Source organism: Taeniopygia guttata, chromosome 1A (genome assembly GCF_048771995.1).
Source record: "Taeniopygia guttata chromosome 1A, bTaeGut7.mat, whole genome shotgun sequence".
Lineage (NCBI taxonomy): Eukaryota > Metazoa > Chordata > Aves > Passeriformes > Estrildidae > Taeniopygia > Taeniopygia guttata.
The window spans coordinates 69,394,412-69,416,906 of NC_133025.1; the positions used below are offsets into that span (position 1 = coordinate 69,394,412).

Consider the following 22,495-nt stretch of genomic DNA (forward strand, 5'->3'; position numbering starts at 1 on the left):
CTTGAGAGAAAAGCCTTCTGCGGAACAATGCTCACTCACTCTGATTATTGCTGCAAGTTTGCCTTAAAAAAAAAAAAAAAAGCAGCAACTGAGATTCTCAGTCTTCCTTTGCACAGCTGTGAGCAGAACAAGGAGACTGAGGCTGTCGAGGAGTGGCTTCACAGGCTGCCACAGCTGCTATCAACACAATATTAGATGCATGAAATTTGGAGATTTAATGCATAGACTAAAAATGATAACAAAACTGTCATTAATTATTGCTTAGGACATGTAAAGCTCTGCAGTCTGGGAGGAATGGCCTTTTTCACGTGCAGCAGATTGCCACAAAAGCAAAAGCAGGGAGGCTAAAAATGAAGGAAAGAGTCTGTTCCTTTGGAAGCTGTGAATTAGCCACACAAAGCATGCCTGCTTTTGAAAAACAACCTGGAAGATAAAAACCTACTTTTAAAACCAACATTAATCTTTTTATAATATTACCCTTGCAGTAGACCAGAGGCTTCAAATGCTGCCATGCCTGCAGAGTAGATATTTGAGTGAAATTGAATTGGCACCAATATATCTGCACATGCTCATGCAAAATTGATCAAAGCAGATTCTGACACCAAGTGCAGCAAAAGGTTTGTTCTCTGTAATTATTTGTCTTTTGGTATTGCCTCTTCTACTACGCTTCAGCATACAGAAAAAGCAAAAGTCTGACAGGAATAGAGAGATATCTGAGCAGTGTCTGTTGTTGGAAAAATCAGATTAAAGGAACACCCTAAATCCATCAGCAGCACTAAGAAAATGTAAGCAATAGTCCTTTCCACAACTGACACATTACAAGTCCAAGTTTAAATTGGCTTCTGCTGCATCTCCATATGGTACAAGAACTGTGATCTCCCACATGAAGAGACCAGTTACCAAAAAATGGGGGGGGTGGGGGGGGGAAGAAGGAAAAAAGCAAAAGCCAAAGAATAATACTTGGAAGTATTCAGCCTGGTCTGGTGCCAGCCCTGTTTTGTGAAACATTCTTTATGTAGACAGTGAGTAACGTGTGCTTAAGGGACAATAAAAAAGCATCAATCTACAGTGGGCTCTTAGAGATATGTTTGGTGTTAGGCATGTGTTATCCTGATTATAGATACATGCATGCTTAAGTGTTTATGTTAATCAGAATTATGGTTTTAAAAGTGCTTACAATAACCCAGACACAAATTTATCATTTCTTCAGAAGACTGCACATCTTGCAGCTCATTTTTCACATTTCTTGGAGCATTTTTCCATCAAGAATGCATTTTGTATGTAATGTTACATCTTCTGAGTATGTGCATGAAACCCCAGTGTCTGTGGTGTGAGCACCACAGCACTGCTTCTCTGTTGTCCTGGCTGCAATTTCAGCAATTGTATAATGCAAATAGATGCATTAAATTTGTTTCAAAAAGTAATTTCAGCTTCTGTCACTAAACATCAGTTAAAATATTCTAAATTAAACTTGAAAGACGAAGCAATGTTAGCATTGTAGCCAGCTTTATTTTAATTACTGCCTTTAAAGTTCCTGAACCATTCTTAAAATTATGTTCTCAGTTTTAAGCAATGCCTCTGAAAACTGTTTAGGCCCACAGCACACACTGGGTGCTGATGTTCCAGAGGAGCACCTGATCCACCTGGGATTCTGTTCACTCAGGAAACAACAGAAGGTGCCAGTTTGCACGGCAGGAGACCCACTGCACTCCTTGGTTCATGTCACCAGCTGCCAGCAGCCACACAGAGCACCAGTCTGATATCTTAGTGAGCATTTGGGCTTAAGGGAAAGGATGTTAGATACTGCACAAGTTATTCTGCACATTTTTCTTGTTCTTCATTGCTGCACAGCTGACGGCAGACTCCTACTCTGTTATTAGTGACTCAGAGATTTAAGTGTTGACCTGACAGCTGGAGATAATGGATAAAGAAGCAGCTCAGTTTCTGTGGGTAACAAGTTGATCAACAGAATTTTGGAAGGGCTGTTATGACTGGTGAGAAGTTACTCAAAGCTAAAGGATTGGTCCAAAGGCTGTTTGTGTCCCTTGGCAGTGCCTTCTGCAAAAGCGTGGTGTTACAGCAATTGCACTGGTAATGCCAAGATCAGCATCCTGTTTTCTGGTGGGTGTCAATTGTCCCAGTGATTCAAGGTGATCTGAGCTGACTCTCAAATGAAAATTTTGCTTTATTTTTAAAACAAACCCCAAACAATCCATGTTTTTTATGTAAAGGTTTGTTCAATGGCAGAAGCTTTGAACTTGAGCTGTTAGCAAAAAATACATTCTAGCATTAAGGACAGACATAAATGCTATGCGCTGAAAGAATACACATATACTCTCTATTCTTCTGACAAAGTATTTGAAGTTCTGCATGACCCTGTAGATGTCGGCTGTATCACCAGCAGATGGCAATATTGCTCATTCCATATAGTTTCCATATGCTTGGCATGTCCTACCTAACAGACCTTTCTATCCAGAGAAGACAAAGCATTCTTCATGTGTCTTTTAAACCACAACATGTGTTTGTCAGGAGGAGCTGTGTATTATTAAGGGCACAGTTTGTTTCAGGTTTTGTTTGCTTGCCTTGGGCAAATGAGAAAAATGTCTTTTGACTTTGAAGGCCATGTTATGTGGGGCTGACAGAGTCTGCTGTAGATTAAGCTGTGGTAGTGGGACACTATCTCCTCCAGCTGCTCCAGCTTTCCCTTTGCAGGAGGTTTCTGCCCTTGTAGAGCAGTTTTGTATATGCATTCTTGAAATCACATTAGGAAGAATCATCTTGTTTAAGCAAGCCCTGCCAATTTTGCTGGAGGTAAATTAAAGAGAAATTGCTGCAGCAGCATGGATGAGTAGAGCAGAAGCACTGGGATGAGTATCTGGGGGTAGTTGGTGTTCCACAAGCAGGATAAGATCTGTGCGGAGTCTGAAGGTCTCACGCTACATAGGGGTGCCACTTTCAACTCATACTGGTTTTCTTCTAAAATGAGTGTAGTTCTTTAAGCATAGGTGTGCAAAGCTTCAGTCAGTTTGTAATACTCTGCTCAGTTAGAGGCTTGGAACACAGATCTGGTCATTGCTGTTTTGATTACATACAGTGGGGTTGGAAGAAAGCTGTAGTCTAGAGTTTTGTAGTACTCTGTGTTTGAGAAACAAACACAATATTTACCTAACTGGGTAAATATTGGGGAGAACAAAAGCAAGACTTTTGCATTAGGTGTACATTGCATGCTTTCTTTCCTGATCCCTAGTCTTTCCTTAAATTTTCCGTAAAACAGAAGGAAATCTCAGTCCTCTTTGTTTCTATTTCTCTTTGTATCGTGGTCTCACATTGTTCAGAAATGTCTTGGGTAGAACAATCATAACTAGGAGAAATACAAGCTACAAAAATGTGATTGTTCTAATCTCTGTGGTTTTGCATACCTAGGAGATCAACCTCAGTTCTCTTTTCTTCAAAATTGAAATGTAATCCAGGACACAGAGTGAAGTGATTCAGTAGCCTTTCACCTTAATATGGTAGCAATAAATCATGCTCCAGTCCAAAAGGGAGGAGCTTTCATGGGCTTGTATCAATTCCTTTGTCTGTACTTTAAAAAGATTGGATACTTGAATAGCAAGAAGATGGCTGATTAGGGTAAGTTTTATTACTGGAATTACCTGGAGAGAGATCTGATGTCTGAAAGCTGAGTGAATTAACTTTCTGTGTTATGTTGTATATTACATATGATAGTATTTGCTAATATTATATCTGGTAGTATTTGCTAATCCTGCATGTTTTACAGTTCCAAGATTCACTGCAAAATTTGAAGGTGAAAATTATTTGGCAGATGTGCAGGTTGGTGTGGTTAGGATACTGAGGAAACTGCTGCAGCACCAAGGTTCTCTCTGAGGGTCACTTTGATTTTGTCAACTGTGTTGGTTGTGTGTCTGTTCTGTTTCTGATAGTGCCATGAGTTCACTGGATCTATCATTTTGGTTTCTCTTTTCTTAAATAAAATGAGAAGGTAAAATACACACACACATATATATATATATATTTATAAAGTAATTTGAAAGTTATAATTGGAAAATACTTTCTAGTTTTAGGTACAGGGGTTCATCTTTAACAGTGATATTTGCATGTCTCATGTTCTCAAAGATTAAACTTCCTGACTTGCTGTCCCTGTGTGGAAGACTTTACAGCTGCATTTTCTAAGTGCTGATATTTAATAGTAGTCCGATTCCTGTAATAAAATCCTGTTGTCCTAAGATCATTTGCCTATCAGATTTGTCACACTTGACTCCATGTCTGCAATCTCAAATGGGATGGAAGACCTTTTCATCTGGAAATAGATCCTAGAGGTGGTGTTGAGCTGGAGTTTTACATCTCAGTATTGCTCTGCAGCAGTCTGTGCCCTCTGCCAGTTCTCAGCATCTCCATTCCCACAGAATTACACAGACAGCTTTAACTGATGCCTGTATTCTTACCCGGACAGGTCATGTCCCCTCAGCGCATTCCTGCCACTGTGACCCCCACACTGCTGATGTCCCCCATGGTGTTCAGCCAGCCCACGCCCGCTCCACCCAAAGCTGCTGAGAGCTTGGCAGCAGCCAACCCCGAGGCCACTGCCAGCTCGGCCAGCCTGCTGCTGCCCCTGCCAGCCCCAGAGCCAGGCGTGGCCAGCAGCACCTCCATCACCAAGATGCAGCTGCAGGAAACCCTCCTACACCTCATCCAGGTACAGTGCCAGGAGTTCTCCCGCTTTGCTTAAAATTCTGCTGCCCATTTTGATACGAGCACCCTGTCATTGTTGTATTTTTCTAAAGGCAAAATGAATAATTAAATATATGTTGGAAGTTGGGCTTCTTGTGCCAGGGTGATGTGATAGGCTCTCCCTCCTTGCACGCTGCTGGCTCAACTGCATTTTGATTAATGCATCTGATTTGGGGTTCAGGAAAGGTAATAAATTTGGTGGAAAAGAACAAAGATGACTGAAAGCTTTGTAAGGTCAGCCTCTGAGCCAGAGAGACATCTATTTTATTTTTAGCCAAGGATAAATAATGGGTGATTACCCTAGTTGCCAGATATTTCAGAGATGTGTGTAAGCAGTAAGAGGAATTTAGATGGGAGATTAAAATTGCAGGATGAGTGTGAGCGACTTTAAAATATGGACTAGATAACATGAATGTATGTTAATTCAGTTTAGACTTTGAAATAGAGAATTACATTAAATAAAATTCCTTTTGCTGCAGTTTTTCAGGTTTAATTATGACAAAGCATTTAACAATGTTATGTATTGGATGATTGTTTACTGCTCTGGCATGATGCAGAATTACGATTTTTTTTTTCTTTATCTTGCTGTGTGAATAATATCTGAAGAGTAGAAGTTGAGGAGAGATTACATAACTAAAAACCTGGCTGCAGAATACAATGGGCAGAGAAACACGTCCAGTTTGTAGGTCAAAACTATGTGCCTGTATGGCTTTGGAATAAAATTAAAAGTCATTATTGTAAGTTACTTAAAATGTTATTTAAGTTACAAATTCAGAAAATAAATAGTATCTTTAACAAGCTGGAGGGATTTCTCATTTTTCCCTGTACTTGTATTTTGGGATTTAAAAAATATCACATTATCTTGCCTTTACATACTTTGAGTGTCTAGATACTATTAAAACCATACATGAAGTTGAAGAGGAAAAACTAATCAAGGAAGATTGGGGTTTGCCCTCTGTAACTTTTTACTTGTAAAATACATATTTAACCCTGCTATTCTTGGTGGTAGTTAGGATTAACTGAGTTACCTTGAAATTATTCACTGCCAATTTGTTAGCTGTCATTTTCCATTATATAAAGCTACAATCTTGAATGCACCTAATTTTCCTTAAATATTATCTTTATTGTAATTATTCTCATATGTTTATGTAAGCTACTTATAACATTCTTTCTTAATGTGGGCTGACTCATTCTTGCAAAATGTTCTTCAGAAGGAAAAAGTTAAGTATCAGAGCAAAAGGAGCAGCATCCCTTAGGGAATGTTAGGCCTAAAAGAGCTAAACAAGATGTAAGGATTTTCCCAGGTAGGATTTTGGTGTAGAATCACAATCCCCAGAGTGTTTCATTATTCCTTCAGGCATGCTTGGAATGACCTGATAGAGGACACAACTTAAGGGAGTTGCTAGATAAATGAGGGCAAAGAAGAGAAATAGCAGGATTGTAATTTCAGTATTGTCACTGAGTTATTATGCAACAATCTGGACTCTATTTAAATGCACTGTGAGTTTAGAAAATCTTCTTTCTGTGTACTCATTGCTCCTTACTGAGGTGCAGTCATGGGAAATAAAATAGATCTTTGGTGAAGGAAAGGGCTTTGCTATGGTTCCCTTTTTTAAAAAAGAGTAAGGCTGAAAAGTGTCTAGTCCATAAAATGGAATACCTTCTAATCTCTTTACTCCAGTTATCCTGCTAACAATGACCTGTTTTGTTTTTCAGAATGATGACAACTTCTTAAACATTATTTATGAAGCATATCTCTTCAGTGTGCGGAAGGCGGCGATGAAAAAGCCCATGTGAAAGATCAACTCTCCGATCAATTTCCATGGCTTCCTGAACTCCAGGAAGAAGATTTTGAAATTTTAAAGTATGATTATGTTTGAAGAAATGAATGGTCTTAGGCATTTTGCATACACTTAGATTTTCCTTGTGGGCAAACAGATGCTGTACTGAGAAAAAAAAAGTGAGCAGAAATGGATGGTGCCTTTAGCGAGGGGAGCGTCACAACGCTGAGGAATTAAATCACAAAATATCTTAAATTATTTTTCTTACCCTGGTCCATACTTAGAGTTGGTTTCTCGGCATAAGGACTCAGTTCTCAGGATCCAGATTCCTTTTTCATTTGCAGCGTGGTTACTCATTGCCGAGGTTTGTGTCCCTGGTTTTCCCTGAGCCGTCCTGCACAGCTGTCCCGGGGAACGCGCCCGTCCCTGACCACATGGTGGCAATGTTGGACTATTTTTAGGATCATGAAAATCCTGAGAACGAAACGTGAAAATTCCTGAAATCTTGGAAAGGGAGGTTTCAGGAAGACTGATCATCGTACTTAGTTGTCTGAAAAGCAATTTAGAAGAAGTGTCATGACAAAATTTTTGTAGGAAAATCTTTTTCTATTTTGACAAGAGTATTTTTAGCTAGATATAGAATGGGATTTTGCAGGTGTTCGAGCAATGGGGTGGGGAGGGGGGGTTTGTGAACGTACTTGACTGGCACAGAGCTCTGGGGTGACACTGGATTCATGTTTCCATTATTCCAGGGCCAATCTGCATAACTGTAAGCAATGTGAAAATTTGTTAAGGGGAATGCTACCTGGTGTAATTTTTTTTTTTTAAGTGTGTTCCTGGAGCACAGTGATTTCATTGATCCATTTCTAAAGAAAATAAAAATGGATAATCCCTCCTATGTGCTGTTTCATTTTATTGCACCATGGGCTATATATTTCATTTGTATGACTCAAAAATATTTTTACACTTGGCAGAAGGCACATGAGGTCTTAAATCAACTAGAATAAATGATTGCAAGGATTTTTATGTATATTTCTATTAGCATCTTCTTCTGAAGTGCCAGTTTACTACACTTTAGGAATACACAGTTGTTGCTGAGGAGGAATTTCTTCTGTGGGCGCAAAGAGCCCAAACTGTAATCCATGAATGGTTATTCAATCTTCTTTACTGTGGGCATTGATGTAGGCACAACTCAGTAGCCTCATCTGTGAAAGTTGTTCAGTGTCAGTTTAGCTGCAGGTTTCAGTTAGTAGAGTTGTAATGAGTCAAACAGTTGCTCCTGCCCCATGCAAGGGTATGGGGGATTTTCTGCTATTTCTTGGGAAAAGCTCTAAACACATAGGAAAAAACCCAAAAGTCAAGAGCTACATTCTTTATTCACACAAGCAAATAACCCCAAAAATCTGCTGTAGTTTCCCTACACTAAGTACCTGGTAGACAGCAAGTCACATTCTGGTTGCATGTTTATGATTCTTGCAGATTCAGTGAAATGAATGTGTTGAGCAGATAGCAGGAAAAGCAGACTTTAAAGATAGCAAATTCTAATTCTGCAGCCTTCATAATTTATATAGCCTTTATAATTTATGTGATTCTACTGAGTTAATTGATATTATTTCAGAATGAATTGGTGTGGAAGATATTGTAATCTACACAAAAGAATTTGAAACTAGATATATGCATAATTGATGTCTGTGATGTTGGATTATCTGAGACTGCAATTTAAAGATGATGAGGACACATAGTTAAGACCTCATTTGACATGTAGAACTTCTGTAATTGGCAGGTAAAAATAATCCTTAAGCATCTCAAGCTGTCTTGATAATAGATTTTCTAATTATGGGGCGAATATTTTATTTACAAAAAGGTAAGTAGAAGTTTTTAAAACATTCTTATTTATTCCTTGTCAGAGCAATTTACAGAAATTAAAGACATATTTTTTAAAACATCTGTTAACTCTGGGTGCTTAAGAAAACTGTAGTATTGGCATTATGCTTGACAAGCTGAGGCTTATCTTAAAGCAGACAAGGATTGAGGTAATTCAGGGTTTCTTTTCACTGCCCTCTCTTCTAGTTACATCTCCACCAAGTAATGCTGGCAGAATTGTGTTTCTCTCACTGTATTGCACTGTAAGGGATTTCTGGGATTATTCAGAAGGCATAAACTTGCCTTTTGTGGAGTGAAGAAAAGTTGTTGCTAAAGAATGAAGGTGCTGTTTTAAAGTCTATCCTGCTTACCAAGAACAGCAGTGGTAAGAAGATAGAACAAGCTCAGAAAGAAACCCTGAGTTTTATTGTGGGCAGTAGAGGAAAAGTAGTGAGAGAAATCTGTGGAGAAATGAAGGCAAACTTCCTGTCTAGGTTTCCATCTCAGAGGACAGGATCTGATTTTTCAGGTGCATTTGAGAATTGGAGACTGAGCTTGGGGTCATACTGGAGTGTAGAACTGACCCATGTCCCTTTCTACTGCAGACTGAAGTACCTGTCTCAGAAAAAGGCTTTATCCAGAAATACAGCTGGAGGCTTCCAGTGTCATGGAAACCTGGAGGATTCTCATGGAATACTGAAAACTTCATCTCTGCCTTCTGGCATTGTGGGTTTTTAGCAGCTTTGTTATCAGCTAGGAGTGTCTCTATGCAGCCAGGTCTGTGCATGATGCCAAAAGAGTGTTCTGGGTATCAAATATAGTGAATTTGATATCAAATCTGGTGAGTATTAATGAACCACCTCTGAATATGGTGGTTGCAAACATTCAGATTCCTCAATTTTTAAATTTTCTTTCAAGACACTGTTAGAACTATGAGCTCTTAGGCTAACAAGGCCTTTTGAGAAGAAAAGACTTCAGTAGTTTAGAATTGCCTTTCTTTGGGTGTGTTTTGTTTTTTCTTTATCTGAATATGGAAAAAGAGAGCAAGTAGAAAATCAGAAAGTATATAAGGATCATATTAACTCTAAATGATTTCACAGTATGCATGTGTAATTTTATTGTTTATGTACTTCTTGTGATACTGCTCATTTTGAGTTGTGGTTTTTGGGGTTTTTTTTTTCTCCCAGCAGAATTAAATAACTTTAAATAACATTTGGGACCAGCAAGAATTCCAGCAGCAGTTGCAGCAGTGCTTTATGCATTAATCCCATTTTCAGCCTTGAGCTGATATTAGTTTTCAGTGTCATTCCACTTAACCACTGTCCACTTCCTTAAAAAATTCCACACCTATTAAACTAGATTGAGAAGACAAGGAGTAAAACACTGAAGCATCATTTCTGTCCATGTCTATCATGGAAATCCACAATACTCAGTGAAGACATCCAAATATTTTCTCACAGAAAATTCCACTCCTTAATTTGATTTTTATTCACTAGCTCTCTGTTGTTCCTGCTTGTTGTAGCTGCAATGGGGATAATTAAAATAGTGCAGCAAAATAAAATTTCCCAGGAGCAAGATGCAGCTGAACAGGCAGGATGCTCCACCTCCTCTGACAGCCTATTTAGAATGTGTTGAGCTTTGAACTTCAGTCATAAAAGCAGTGGGTATTGGAGATACCAGTGTCCCTTCAGGACATTAAAATCCTAGTTCAATATTTTAGCAAACTTGGAAGTCTTTGCTGAGGAAAAGGCAAAATTAAAAGACATTTTTCATTAAGCATTGGAGGTTCTAATGAAAAAAAATGTTATAAGAAGGCAGCTTTACCCAGAGGGATCCATGAAACCTAGAGAAAGGCAAAACTTCACTCCTGGAGATGAATAATGCACTAAAACTTTAATTCTCAGTCAACCTACAGTAAACCTTACTGCTAATTCTGAGGACTTTTAAGAGACTCTTACAAGTCTTTGCCTTTTCCAAACTCCTGTGAATATCTCTAACAAGCTTGTTCTGGCCTTTAGATGTAAATCTGTGCACAGCTCAGTTGGGAATACTGGAGCAGGGAGCTTGGCACATGCAAGCTGCAAGTGGAAAATGAGGTTCTGCAAGACACTGAGGAAACAAAGGTTGTGGCTTTATAAATACTTTGAGCTGGCTCTGCTGCTGAAGAGAAAGCTCAGCCCTGCTCCCACACCAGTCTTTTCTGCCTTTTCCTATTGTAAATGCAGGTGAAGCCGGTGGGAAGAAATTATTATGTCTGACTCCAGTTCAGAAGGCTGAATGATTTCTTTACTATAACTATACTATAATACATTAATATACTATTTAAATGAGATACTAAAACTACAAACCTACTTGTTCTAACTACCATATCTAACTCATTCACAACTTGTGACCCTCTCCCGAGTCCAGCCACAGGTGGATTGGAGTGGCCATCAGGCTCTAACAATCCTCACCAGAATCCAATCAAGCAATCACCCCAGGTAAACAATTCTCCAAACACATTCCACATGGGAAAAACAAGGAGCAGAAATAGAAATTGTTTTCTCTTTCTTTCTCTCTGTGCTTCTCTATGAAAAATCCTGAGAGAGAGAATAATGTGCCTGCCACATTTTCCCGTTGTTTTTCTCCTTTTTTTTATTTTAAGATGGCTGCATGGTGCCATGTCTTGCAGCAGAATTAATGCAGCATGCCAAGGTTGGGATTGATGTCGTGGGGCTCAGGGGGAAGCCCAGGCAGTGGATCAGGGCAGGGATGGGTTGTGTAGCCCTGGGCTGGGATGTGGGGAGGGCAGAGAGAGGCAGGAGCTGAAGCTCTGCGTTGAACTGCTCTGAGCTGTTGGGGAAACTGGGATCCAAAGGTTCTGCCTCTTGGCTGACATCAAGACTTGGCAAATGCCACAAGTAGTAGAAGGGGTCTTTGTTGTACCCCCTATCTTGGCTGACTCTGGGAGTCCAGGATGTTTGCAGGTACCCTCACCCAGGGCAGCTGCTGATCCCGAGCCTAATCTCAGCGCAGACCCAGTGGAAAGGTGGGATCTTGGCGAGGGCAGCTCTCAGCACAAACTTAATTTAGCGTGAGGGATTAGAGTGTCTGGGCTAAAGTTAGCCTGGGCAGCACCTTCCCCAGCACCAGCACCCTGTGCTGAACCTGCACTGGCACCAGTGTCAGCCCCTGCCTTTCCCCAGAGTGCAGCAGAGGATGGCGTGAATCTGCCCTTCACATTTCTGTTTGTTTGGGGTTTTTTTCATTTAATGGAGATTGTACCCTCAAACAGAACAGTGTTCAGATATAAATCTGCTCAGCATGGAAGCAAATGTGAAATGCAAGAACCACATTGCTTTAAGTATAGCTGAAAAAAGCTACTGAAACAAGCAGGAAATAAGTACTGGCAAGGGTAAAGTGGAGAAGAAAAGGAGATTTTTATGTCACTTTAAAGAATAGATTTTGGAGAAAATATGTTTAATGTAGGAATGCCTTTCCTTTATAGCTGTTGTGGAAAGAATTTGAGTTTCAAGTAATCTCCATGCTTTTTCTTTTCAACAGGTGAGCAACAACATAAAAAATCCAATAAATTAATTTGGAATAAACGTCTGTTGTATACAATAGGAAGTCACTGCACATTTCTGAGAGCAGCAGCTTCAGTCAAACAGGTAATTAAAAAAAAACCACACAATATTTTTTTAATCCATTTGGAGCATACATTAATTAAAATATGTTTTTTCTCTATTTGGACACTAATGCCACAAAAAGCAAGGTAAGCCCTGTAAAGGCAGGAGAAAAAACCCTCCAGCGTGTGACTAAACAGGAGAAAAGAAATAGAAAGGATGACATCTTCCTATCACCAAGGGAGTGTCCTGCTTCCAGGCCATGGAGTAACTCTGGAAAATGATGGTATTCCTACAGCTGCTACTGTGTGCACAGAGGGATATTGATCCCATGGTTAGATCCTACATAAATGTTAACATTATTCTTGCCCAAGTGCTGCTGCCACACATCTTGTTACACCTTTTGTCTCCAGGTACAGCCACCCATCCTGGATTTCTTCACCAAGACCTGAAATCTGCTTCTCAAACATCCTAGAAGGGAAAGAGAAATTATTAATATGTCACTTCAGAACCCTGCCCACCTGTGGGTTTTTCTTCAGCACTTGCCTGTAAATACAAGGTTGAGAGGAAGAGAGGAAAGGAGCGTGCAGGCTCTTGGCAGCCCTCCCAGAGCAGGGCTACTCAGGCTGGGAACAAAAGCTCTGTTTTCCTTCATTTTTACTGCTGCTTTGCAGTCTGGCTCACCAACAGCTGCCTGCTTTCTGCCTGGAGCAGTAGCCCCAGACCTACCACTTAGCAAAAGTGCCTGCATTTCATTCATCTGAGCAGGGTTTCTCTGTGCCTGAGGCTCCCCTCCTGGATCCTTATCAGGGGACTCCTGCCTCTCATCTGGCCTTCTGCCATGGATGCAGCGAGCTGCAGCCAAGAGCTTGAATTAGGGCAGCTGCCAAGTTGCAAAATCGTACCAAAGTTCAGGAATCACCTACTTAATGCTGGAAGTTTGGCAGCAGAGGTGCAATTCCCATCTCCGTGAGAGGTGTTTGCAAGCAGCAGCATCCTCTTGCCTCTGCTGTCTCACCCTCTTTCCCTTCTCCTGTTTTCACCCCTGAAGGCCAAAACCTAGTGCTTCCAAGCCACCTGTGCCCTCCTCCTTACCCCTGCCCCAATTCCTAAAATCACCACCTCCAGTTCCTCCAAAGCAGCTGCAGGGAGATGTTGTAACCCTTGGCTGCCCCACGAGCAAGCACAGGCCATTACCAGGGGCTCCTTTCAAGTCCATCACATCCCACCAAACATGTGCCACATCTTAGGAATGTCTCAGAGTGTCAGTAGGACCACAGGTGAAGACGATGCATCCTGTAACAAATAAAAGCACTGTTATCTTTGAGAAAAGTCCCTCCAGGATCATAAAGCAGGAGCTTCATCAAGGGAAGGGTAGAGGGAGTAAGTAGAAATGTAAAGTTGAGAAGTCTCCTTTGAGTTAACTCCTTTGTGTGAGAGATATGAAGAAATTATGACTGTATACTCAAGAAAATCCAGTAAGGACTTTGAAATTAGTGAATACTTCTAAAGAGGCGTGAAAACTGGAAATTTTCAGCTCACCTTTAGGGTCAGAAGTGAAGGTGTGGAAATCAGAACAGGAAGCAGGGGAGATAGAAGAGCACAAACAAAACATAGTTTTGTTCAGGAAAACTTTCACTTCCTTGGCTAAAAGCAGAAATTTAGAGAGCATTAAATTTCAGGCCACTCAGCTAATCCCTCCCTGCAGGGGGCTGCTAAATCCAGCAGACAAAGGCTGGCCAGTGGGCAGTGCAGTGAGCAGTCCCATGCCCAGAGGTGATGACAACAAGCCCTTGTGTCTCTGCTGTGCACACCTTGAAGCAACCAGGTTATGAAATGGGAAGGTCTCAGAGATAAAATATCAGCTTAGGAGGTGACAGGAAGAGAGAAGTAGGGCTCTTCTTGCCACACCATTAAAAGCTGCTTAATTACACTGTGCTCAGAGGGCAGGCCTGGACAGGCAGGAGGAGGGGAGGGGAACAGGGACAGTTTCAAATACAGAACAGAGGGGCACAAACGTTGAAGAGTGTTTGTGCCCCTAAAGTGCACCTAAGGTGCTCTGCTCCTTTTCTGGAAGTGATGATTTCATAATCCCCTTCGGATGAGAAATCTTAACATGACTTTAAAAGATTTTTGTTTCTTACATGTATCTTTTAACTCTTCAACATTGCTCTACAACTGCATTTACATAAATAGCTAGATAGAAGAGTCTAAAAGTGCTTTTTATACACATTACCCTTCTAAAGGAGAGAGAAGGAAATATTACCCCACTTAAAATGGACATGAGGAGCAGTTCCAATAACAGATGTATGGAGGTCACAAAAGTCAAGAGGCAGAGACTGATGCTCAGTCACACCTCACTGGGGCTTCACTCCTTTCCAATAACTTCATTTTTGTTTGCAGCCAACTGAGAAATCCCTTAGTCCAGCCCAAACTGCTCTGTTTCCCAGATCCAGAACTTTGTAAAGAGATCAGCATGTTGTGTAGGCAGTGAAAACTGGAAAAAGCAAAGAGCAGACAGAGGCAACAACAGCAGCCTAGCAACCAAAAATTAGTCCAGACAAATGTGGGATTTCTGATATTCTATTCCTTTCCCTTTGCAGGTACTGTATCACCCAGCAGGAATCCCTTCCCCTCTCCCTTGCTCTGCAGCATCCCAGTGGCTGGCACGTGGCAGCCTGGCGTGCACTGAGCCTGCTGTAGGCCAGGCAAATGAATAAAGCCAGCAGGGAGTGACCAGAACAGCAAGAGTATTTTCATATGCAGCTCCTGTATTGATCAAAAAATAAATTACAGTTGCTCCCAAATATGCTCTCTCCAGCTGTGTGGCAAAGATGACACTAAGGAGACCAGTTGGTGCAAGATTCCCATTATCCTTCCTGTCCCATTAGCTCTGCTCTTCCCTCGCTCTCTGCTCAGAGTCTCTGATGTGATTTGCAACATGCTGCTGTCAAAGCTGTTATTGTGCTTCTTCCTTAGAAATGTTTTCCTCTTGCCTGATGACTGCAGCAGCATAATTGGAGTCTTAAAGGGGTTTTGATGGTCTGTCCAGAGGTGAGCAATTGCTACCGTCATTTCAGAAAAGACCGGAATTACAAAAAGTCCATTTTCACTGGGAGAGGAGAAGGCAACACCTCCTGTTGTAGCTCCTTCCCCACTAACATGACTTCGCTGGAATAGGGTGGGCTATTGAGCTACTGAGGGTTGTTTCTGCCCTTGGCCACCCCAGTCTTCCTGTGCTAGGGAATAGAACTGCTCAGCTGAAAACAACCCCCTGTGGGTGACAGAACATCCTCCTGACTATAGGGCACAGGATCTACTCACCTGATCCCCAAAAAACCCTGTCCAGAGACTCAGCTCGCTCTGTGCTCTCTGCATTTGTTTTTCACCTTCATGGCCCTGAGCTGCCATGGCACAGCTGGCTATTTTCTGGAGCTAATATCAATTTTCTCCTTGGTTAACACGTTCAGCAGCATACTGAATCCAGATAATCAGTGTCTTCCCTGCCAAAAAGCAAAGGATTCCATGGCTATGTTAACCTGTTGGATTTCTCAGCCCTCCTAAGCAATCAATTCTAAGGAGTTCTAGTCACATCAACCTTTTCTGCTTCCATCTTATTCCATACTATCTGTGTAAGGCTGTCCCTTTTTAATCTTTTATCCTGAGTATGATCAGCATGCTCTGGAATTTGGAAGTCTGATGGAATTTCCCCAGCATTTTGGGAGGACTGTGAAAGCAGTGAGCTCCTTTCTTTCCTGATCACCCTCAACAGAGGTTTGTGAGATGAGAAAGAACACCAGCCTGCCCTTTGCTGCTGCAGTGCATCCTTGGAGCAAAGCCTTTGGAAGAGAATAACCTTTCCAGTTGCGGTTTCTGCCTGGGTAGATGAGAAAAAACATAGCTGGTGGTGGATGTGAAAACAGCTATTAGGAAAAAATACCAGCAGAGCTCTGGAAAAACCTCTGGAAGGCAAATAGAGAATTATGGCACTCAAGGATGGGACAAAGCTGACCAGTAACTGAGGGCTGTGACAATAGCATGGTGCAGTTGGAAGGTGGCCCAGGAAAGGACTTAGGGAATCCAGGGCACAGTTAGTTCCCACCTCCAGGTGGGATGAGGAAGATGAGGAGGATGAGGAGTGCTGTGTCTCTGGCCTTGTGTGCCTCCCTGACAATCAAAGAGGGCCATAGCCAGTCCCAGGAATTCACCTCCCAAATGAGGCAGAGCTGGCAAGGGGAGCTGCAGGCTGAGCATTTGCTGGAGCAGGAGAGCAGGTGGAGTGTCCTGGGAGGGGTGGCTGTCCCTGTGCCTGGTGACAGAGCATGAAGAGCCTTCAGGCTGCGTGACAACATCTGCTGGAAAACCCAGCTGCTGTGTTTGGTCATGGTTTCCCTCCAGCCCTGGGCTCCACATGGGAGGTTGACACTCAGGGGCTGTCAGAGTGTGACACCACGCATTTGGGCACAAGTACAGCCAGGTAATGCTTTTTCTGTCTAGGGGAGTTACAGGCCTGGCCAGCAGAGTAGATCTAGGCTTAAACTGCCCTTGTAAAAGGGAATCACTCCAAACTGAGAATGCCAATTAACCCCAGCATCACTTGAATGAATTAAGCCAAGGTCAGAACTGCAGCAAGCAACCATCACTAATGAGATTTCAGCACAGCTCTGCCTACTTTATGCACATCAGATTTCCTGTGAAGGAATCCCTCAGGGCACAGCTGTTTGGCTTCTGTCTGAAACTTCAGGAGCCTCTGGCTCAGAAAGATGTAAACTTCAGCCTCAAGGCTGCACTAACGAGAAGGCAGGAGTTGGAGCGCAGTTTTGGCAAATGAAAGATGATTTGAGACAGATATCACAAATTGGAACAGAAATTTCCTTTCTTACAACATAAAATTTAGAAATATTTACTTGATTTAAATGTTATATTTGAATTTTATATATATAAAATATTATTTCTCAATACCTCTTGCAATCCTACATTCTATTTTCTGTCGTGGACAGTGGACGCAGTTCTTGGTTTTATCTCCAGGCTGCTGTGTCCCTGACCCAGCAGTTTGCTGAGCTCTGCCTGTCTCTCTCCTGCCTGTCCATGTGCTGCCCAGATGCTGACAACAGCGTGGGGAAGCAGAAGGAGCCAGGCTGCTAGAAACTGATTTTTTTCAGGCTTTGTGCACTGCTACACGTTCCAGCAGGAAGAGAGAGGTTCTTTTCTCTCATAATGTATGTCCCCAGACCAGGCTGAATCATTGGGAACCACTCTGTCCTGGGGGTTGGCAGTCTCCTTAGGCAGGAGATGGCTGAGAGCTGGAGAGACCTCACCCACCCCAGGGAGGGACCAGCATCATCACCCCACACCGAGGAGGGCTCCAACACCTAAATTAAAAAAAAAAAAAAAAAAGCTGGCAAGAAACACGCTGGTTGGCTTCCTCATCTTGTTTGTGCTCCTTGAAGAAAATCAAAGAAGGCATTTAATGATCCTTCTGGGCACAACGTGATTTGTATCTTCATCCTTCCAGGGCAGGCTCACGGCACAAAAGGCCCTGGGGTGGAGGGGAAATCTGTTTGAAAGCCGTTCGAAGGGCGAGATGCTGTCAGATGTGAAGGGAGGAAGAATGAGTGTGTGTTATGGAAGTTGGCAGGTGACTGAGCTAATTACAGAGTCAGAGGCAATTTAGGGTGAAGGGAAGTGACTTGAATTGTAACCAGAGGTTAAAGGAGTTTAAAAGGAGCAGTGCTGGCGCTGCCATGCTTGGATGGGTGAACACCATTCCCTGCCAGCCCCGCTGAGCACTGGAGGTCAGGGAAGCACCTTCCACACCGAGTACAGGGTAATTTCACAGCAAAACACAAAACGGTGTTAATTGGATATGGAAAACCTTTTGCAGAGCCTTCCCCCACCTCTTGCTCTTCTTCAGAACTGTCAGGGTATTTTTAATAACAATTGATGGTTGCCTAAAATCACAAAACATGTTTTCATTAATATTCATGAAAGAATGGACTGTTTTTATCTACACCTACATCAGTGTGTGGTAAAATGTATCCAAAGCCCAGCTTTTATCTTTAATCACACTGAAACTGATCGCCTCTGATTTTTGTGAGGGAAAAAAAAAGTGGTCTCGTTTTCAAAGGAGAAAAGCATGAAATGTTACAATTTGTGACCTAGAATTTTGGCAAAGCTGCTGCCTTCTGTGAAATCAAAAGGAAAGGAAAAGAAATAATAAGACTTTTAAGATTTTTTTTAAAATTAAGTTCTGAATATTCCAGAAATTCTGATACATATTTCTACAACAGATTTTGCCTGAACGCTCAGTATCAGCAACAAAACAAAATTAGCAGGAAAGATTCAAAGATTTTCAACCTCTGAAAAAGGTGGGGAAAAAAACCAAACTCTTTCTACCCAGACATTTCCATTTATTGATGCCGTGGCAGCGTGCAGCAGCATCCCCAAGGATGAGGCACGAGTGCTGTGCCAGCCCACAGATGGAGAGCCCGTGGCCCTCAGCGCTGTGCTGGGGAGAGGCAGCTCAGCTGTGCTGATGCCATCTTCCCTGACAGGCAGATGTTCCGTGCCTGGATCACCACAGAGAGGCCTGCAGAGTGCTGCAGCTCAGCTTCACAACCTCCCTGAGCCACCCTGATTTGCCAGGACAGAGAAAGCCTCCCTGCCAAACTGACAGCGGAGGGCAGAGAAGTGGGGGGCTTTGCTGCTCTCTCTGTAGATCACTTGCCAAGCCAGAAGAGGGTCCTTGGCACTCTGTTGTCTCCCCCTGCAAGAGCTCAGAGAATTACCGTGTTTCCAAAACAGCCGACAGCCATGACCTAGTAAATCCTTATCAGGATTTCAGCAAGTAGGTGAACCAGTAACATCGGATCATAAAGGCAACTATGATCTCTATAAACTCATCTCTGTGCCTTCCCCACTCGCTGACCCTGACAGTGGAACAGATGAAAGAGGGACTCTCCTTTTTTGTAGCCCTGCCAGGCTGGAACAACTTTAATTTGGCCTGAATACCTCTGTCCTGATAACCTTGCAAAATCCTGAATCCTCACTAACACAGTGAGCAGAGTGAAGGAGGGATCTGCAGCATGTTCCCCAGAGAGGTCATTGCATTATGCCTTTAATACAAAGGATTTGGCAGCAGAGGTGATGTTGCTAGATGTGCACTAAGTCAAGTCTTTTGCAGCACAGACTGGCAGAATGACTGCCATCATTTCTTCAGTCACTTGATGCAAAGCCTCCTTCTCCAAGAAAGCTGTTCTAGTGCAGCCAGTTTATCACAAAAGGCTTTAATCTCTTTTAAAATGGGATTTCCCTTTCTCTTAATCAAGTTCCTTCAGGTGGACTTGAAATGTAAAAGATTAAGTTTAACCCTTTGATGGTGGAGAGAGAAGGATATAGTTCGCATTCCCTCTGGCTGCTTTTGTGGCAGCACACAGGAAATCTGCATTCTTGTGGGGGAGAACTGCTCACAGTTCTGCCCAAACAGAGCATCTGCTTTCACTTACTTTTCCTTTTCTTTTTTCTTTTTTTTTTTTTATAATTAATTCATTTTTTTTTCTTGCCATGGCTTCAGAGGTGGTGTGAAGATGCTCCAGTGCTCTTTGTTTCCTGTGCATTCTGCTCTCCCTCGGTGTCTCCCTCTGTGCCCTGAATTTTCTACTGCTCAGAACACTGTGTCTGATGAGGGATTAAAATGCTGCTAGCAAAAACAAATTTTTAAAAAATGCTCATTTTATCTTGGAGTGTTTAAACAAGTCTAAATTTAGAGCAGAGCTGTGGAAAAAAACTAAAAGGAAAAAAGGCAAAGTAACCAGACAAAGGCATTAATTAATATGACACCTATGTGGCTGCTTTTATAAACTACAGGGAGAATGTGTGGCTTGCAGATGAATGGGTCTGCAGACAGAAATGTCCAGAGCCCACGGGTGTGATGTGGGCTCTGGGAGGACACACGTGGTCCAAATCGTCCTGCTTCCCAGAGCTCAGCTGGGATTGCACAGCTCCTGATGGGACCAGATGGGTTGGGAGGCAGCACTCAGCTGGGGACACCTCCCCTGGTCAGCTACAGCACCACCACTCTGCAGGAGCAGCTGCTTCCCATTCCCATCACATCCACACCTCTGCAAACTCCACTTGCACAGGTTGTTAACTCTCCACAGCAATGAAACTCAATCCCAGGGCACTGGGAATATTTCTCTGCCTGCTCTGGGGTGTCCTGATCCCCAGGGGAGCACTGACTTTGACCCTCATTCATGGAGAAAACTTCCAAAGTCTCAAGGTAAACTAGAAACCACACAAGTGTGAAATAGACTGTAGAGAGTAGTGTAGTATGTCACATGGGTGAAAAATGTAGGTTTTAGGATTTTTAGGATGTTACAGATGGATACAAGATGGAGGGTACAGGGTGTTGTCTCAAGTTCCTTTCTTCCTCTTTCTTCTTGGGTTTAGGTGGTATCTTGTAATTGGGTAGAAAAATCTGAATTGCAGGTCTTTAGGGGTCAGTTAGTGGGTTAGAAATGGAAAAAAATTCAGGTGTCACTTCTTAACTGGGTAGCTTAGTTTTTTATTAGACTCAAAAGACCTTGTAACAAGAGATTTTAAGCCATTTTTGTGCTGCTTTCCTGCGTGCCGAGTCTGGTGCAGACAGTGTGCTGAAGTTTTGATAAGATAACAATAAACAGAAGCTGAAGACAGAAAAAGTCCAATGCATCTCTTATTCCTGACACAGAACTGCTCCAGGAGGGTCTCCCCTGCCAGGTGAGCCCCCAGAGAGTTGCCCAACTTGGAACCCACAAACTCACACCAAGAGATGTGCATGACCAGTCAGTAAAACCATGACTAAAAGTACTTTTCCATCACCGCCTCTGGCAAGGATCCTCTCCCCTGGCAGCTACTGGGACACAGAGATTGGGTTGTGTAGTACTGGCACCCCGGGGATGGTCACACCTGCTCACACAAGGCACAGACACCATCCTCATGTCTCCTCAACGGGACACCAGCTCAAACACAGAGTATTTGACCAGCGTAGAAAGGAGATTTTGTGGCCAGATGCTCATCTAAGTCGCCCTATCAAGAGATAAGGAGAGACACAAGGTTAAAATCTCAGATAAATGCATCTGCTGGGAACAAGGCCACATGGTTTATTCCCATTGTGGCTTGTTTTACATGCATTCTCCTTGTATGTATCCCACTGTGAAACTACACTTCTTAACCAGTCTTTTGGTGGGATTTGTTCTTTTCCAGGTCCTAACATTTGCCAGTCTCTTCCCATAACATGATAATCCAAACTCTGGTTTTGGTCAAACCAGAAATAAATAGAGCAGGTAAATCTCTCCCCTGCCTGGGTTTACAGCACAAAATCACACTGGTATTTTTTTATTGCCTTGTGGTTTTGCAAATGTAGCTCTAAAATGCTGCACTTGCTCACTTCATATCTCTTGCAGCCTTAAGTTCTCACTCCTTGTTATGTATTTGTTTTCATCCTTTCTCACAGATTTCATTTTCTTTTTCCCCAGTCAGCCCCTGCTGTTATCTCCTTCCTTTGCTCCAACTGTGCTCACACACGGTGGAGGCTGAGCTCTGCAGAAGCAACTGGATGCACACTAATCCCATTAAGGCCCCTCCAGGCACCTGGGGTTTTCAGTTTTCAGTGTTATTTTCATTTAATCTTCCAATCTCACTTCCTTGCAATTTTAGATCATTAAGGGGTTAAGTGAGATATATCCAGTAAATGAGATAAATCCAAATAAAGGGATTTGGATCTCCCAGTTCAGCATGCTGCTGTCTCATTGCCTTCTCTGCCAGTGTTTCAGGGGTTACCAAACACACCCAGACAAGGGCTCTGCATTAACCTGGGTCCCAGCTGCAAAAATCGCTCACAGTAACAATTTATATGGCTCCTTGCAAAGTGGAGAGAAAATGTTATCTAAAATGTTAATGGTCCTGCCTTCAGATCTCATTTCAGATTTTGGTTGGGTTTTTTTTCCCAGAATGTGAATTTTTATCCTCTCTTCCCTCAAGTATCCAGGCAGGGAAGCCTGTCACCCTGGATGCCACCCCTCAGTTGTAATCCTGATAAGCACAGATAAATGACGCCTTCATTGTCAGTCTTCCCAGCTCCTCTAAGAGCAATTTTCTCCTAATTTCCAGCTGCAGAGGCAGGAGGAGGCAGCACATTTTGGCCACTTGAGAGAGGTGAATTACATGGCCCCAGATCTGCTGTGCCTGTTGCCTTCCAAAGCTGGCTCAGGCAGCTGCTGTGCAGCCATGTGATGTGCTAAAGGCACTGGCTCTTGAGTGTTGTGTAGAAATTGATTCTTTTGTAGATTTTAAGGTCAGAAAGAACCATTTTGACTTTCCTGTGTAACCCTTTGCACAGACTTAAAAACATAAGAGAAATTTATGCCCTCCAGGCCCACAGCTTCTGCTTGAAGAAGATTGTAATTCTCAGTAAGACATTCAGTCTGGAGTAAATATTGTAATAAATGACAAAAGCAT

At 42.4% G+C, this 22,495-nt stretch overlaps 1 protein-coding gene across 3 annotated transcripts in view; it reads left to right on the forward strand.

Annotated features, from left to right (window-relative positions):
- Positions 1-7,428, forward strand: part of DCP1B (decapping mRNA 1B) — a 40,716-nt gene extending 33,288 nt beyond the window's left edge. For all 3 annotated transcript variants that reach the window (XM_004174289.6, XM_030263920.4, XM_072923880.1), the window contains 2 exons: positions 4,472-4,714; positions 6,466-7,428. In XM_004174289.6, coding sequence (XP_004174337.5) covers positions 4,472-4,714; positions 6,466-6,546 — 324 coding nt within the window. In that variant the 3' untranslated portion in view covers positions 6,547-7,428. The remainder of the gene's footprint in view (positions 1-4,471; positions 4,715-6,465) is intronic.
- The last annotated feature ends 15,067 nt before the right edge of the window (positions 7,429-22,495 follow it).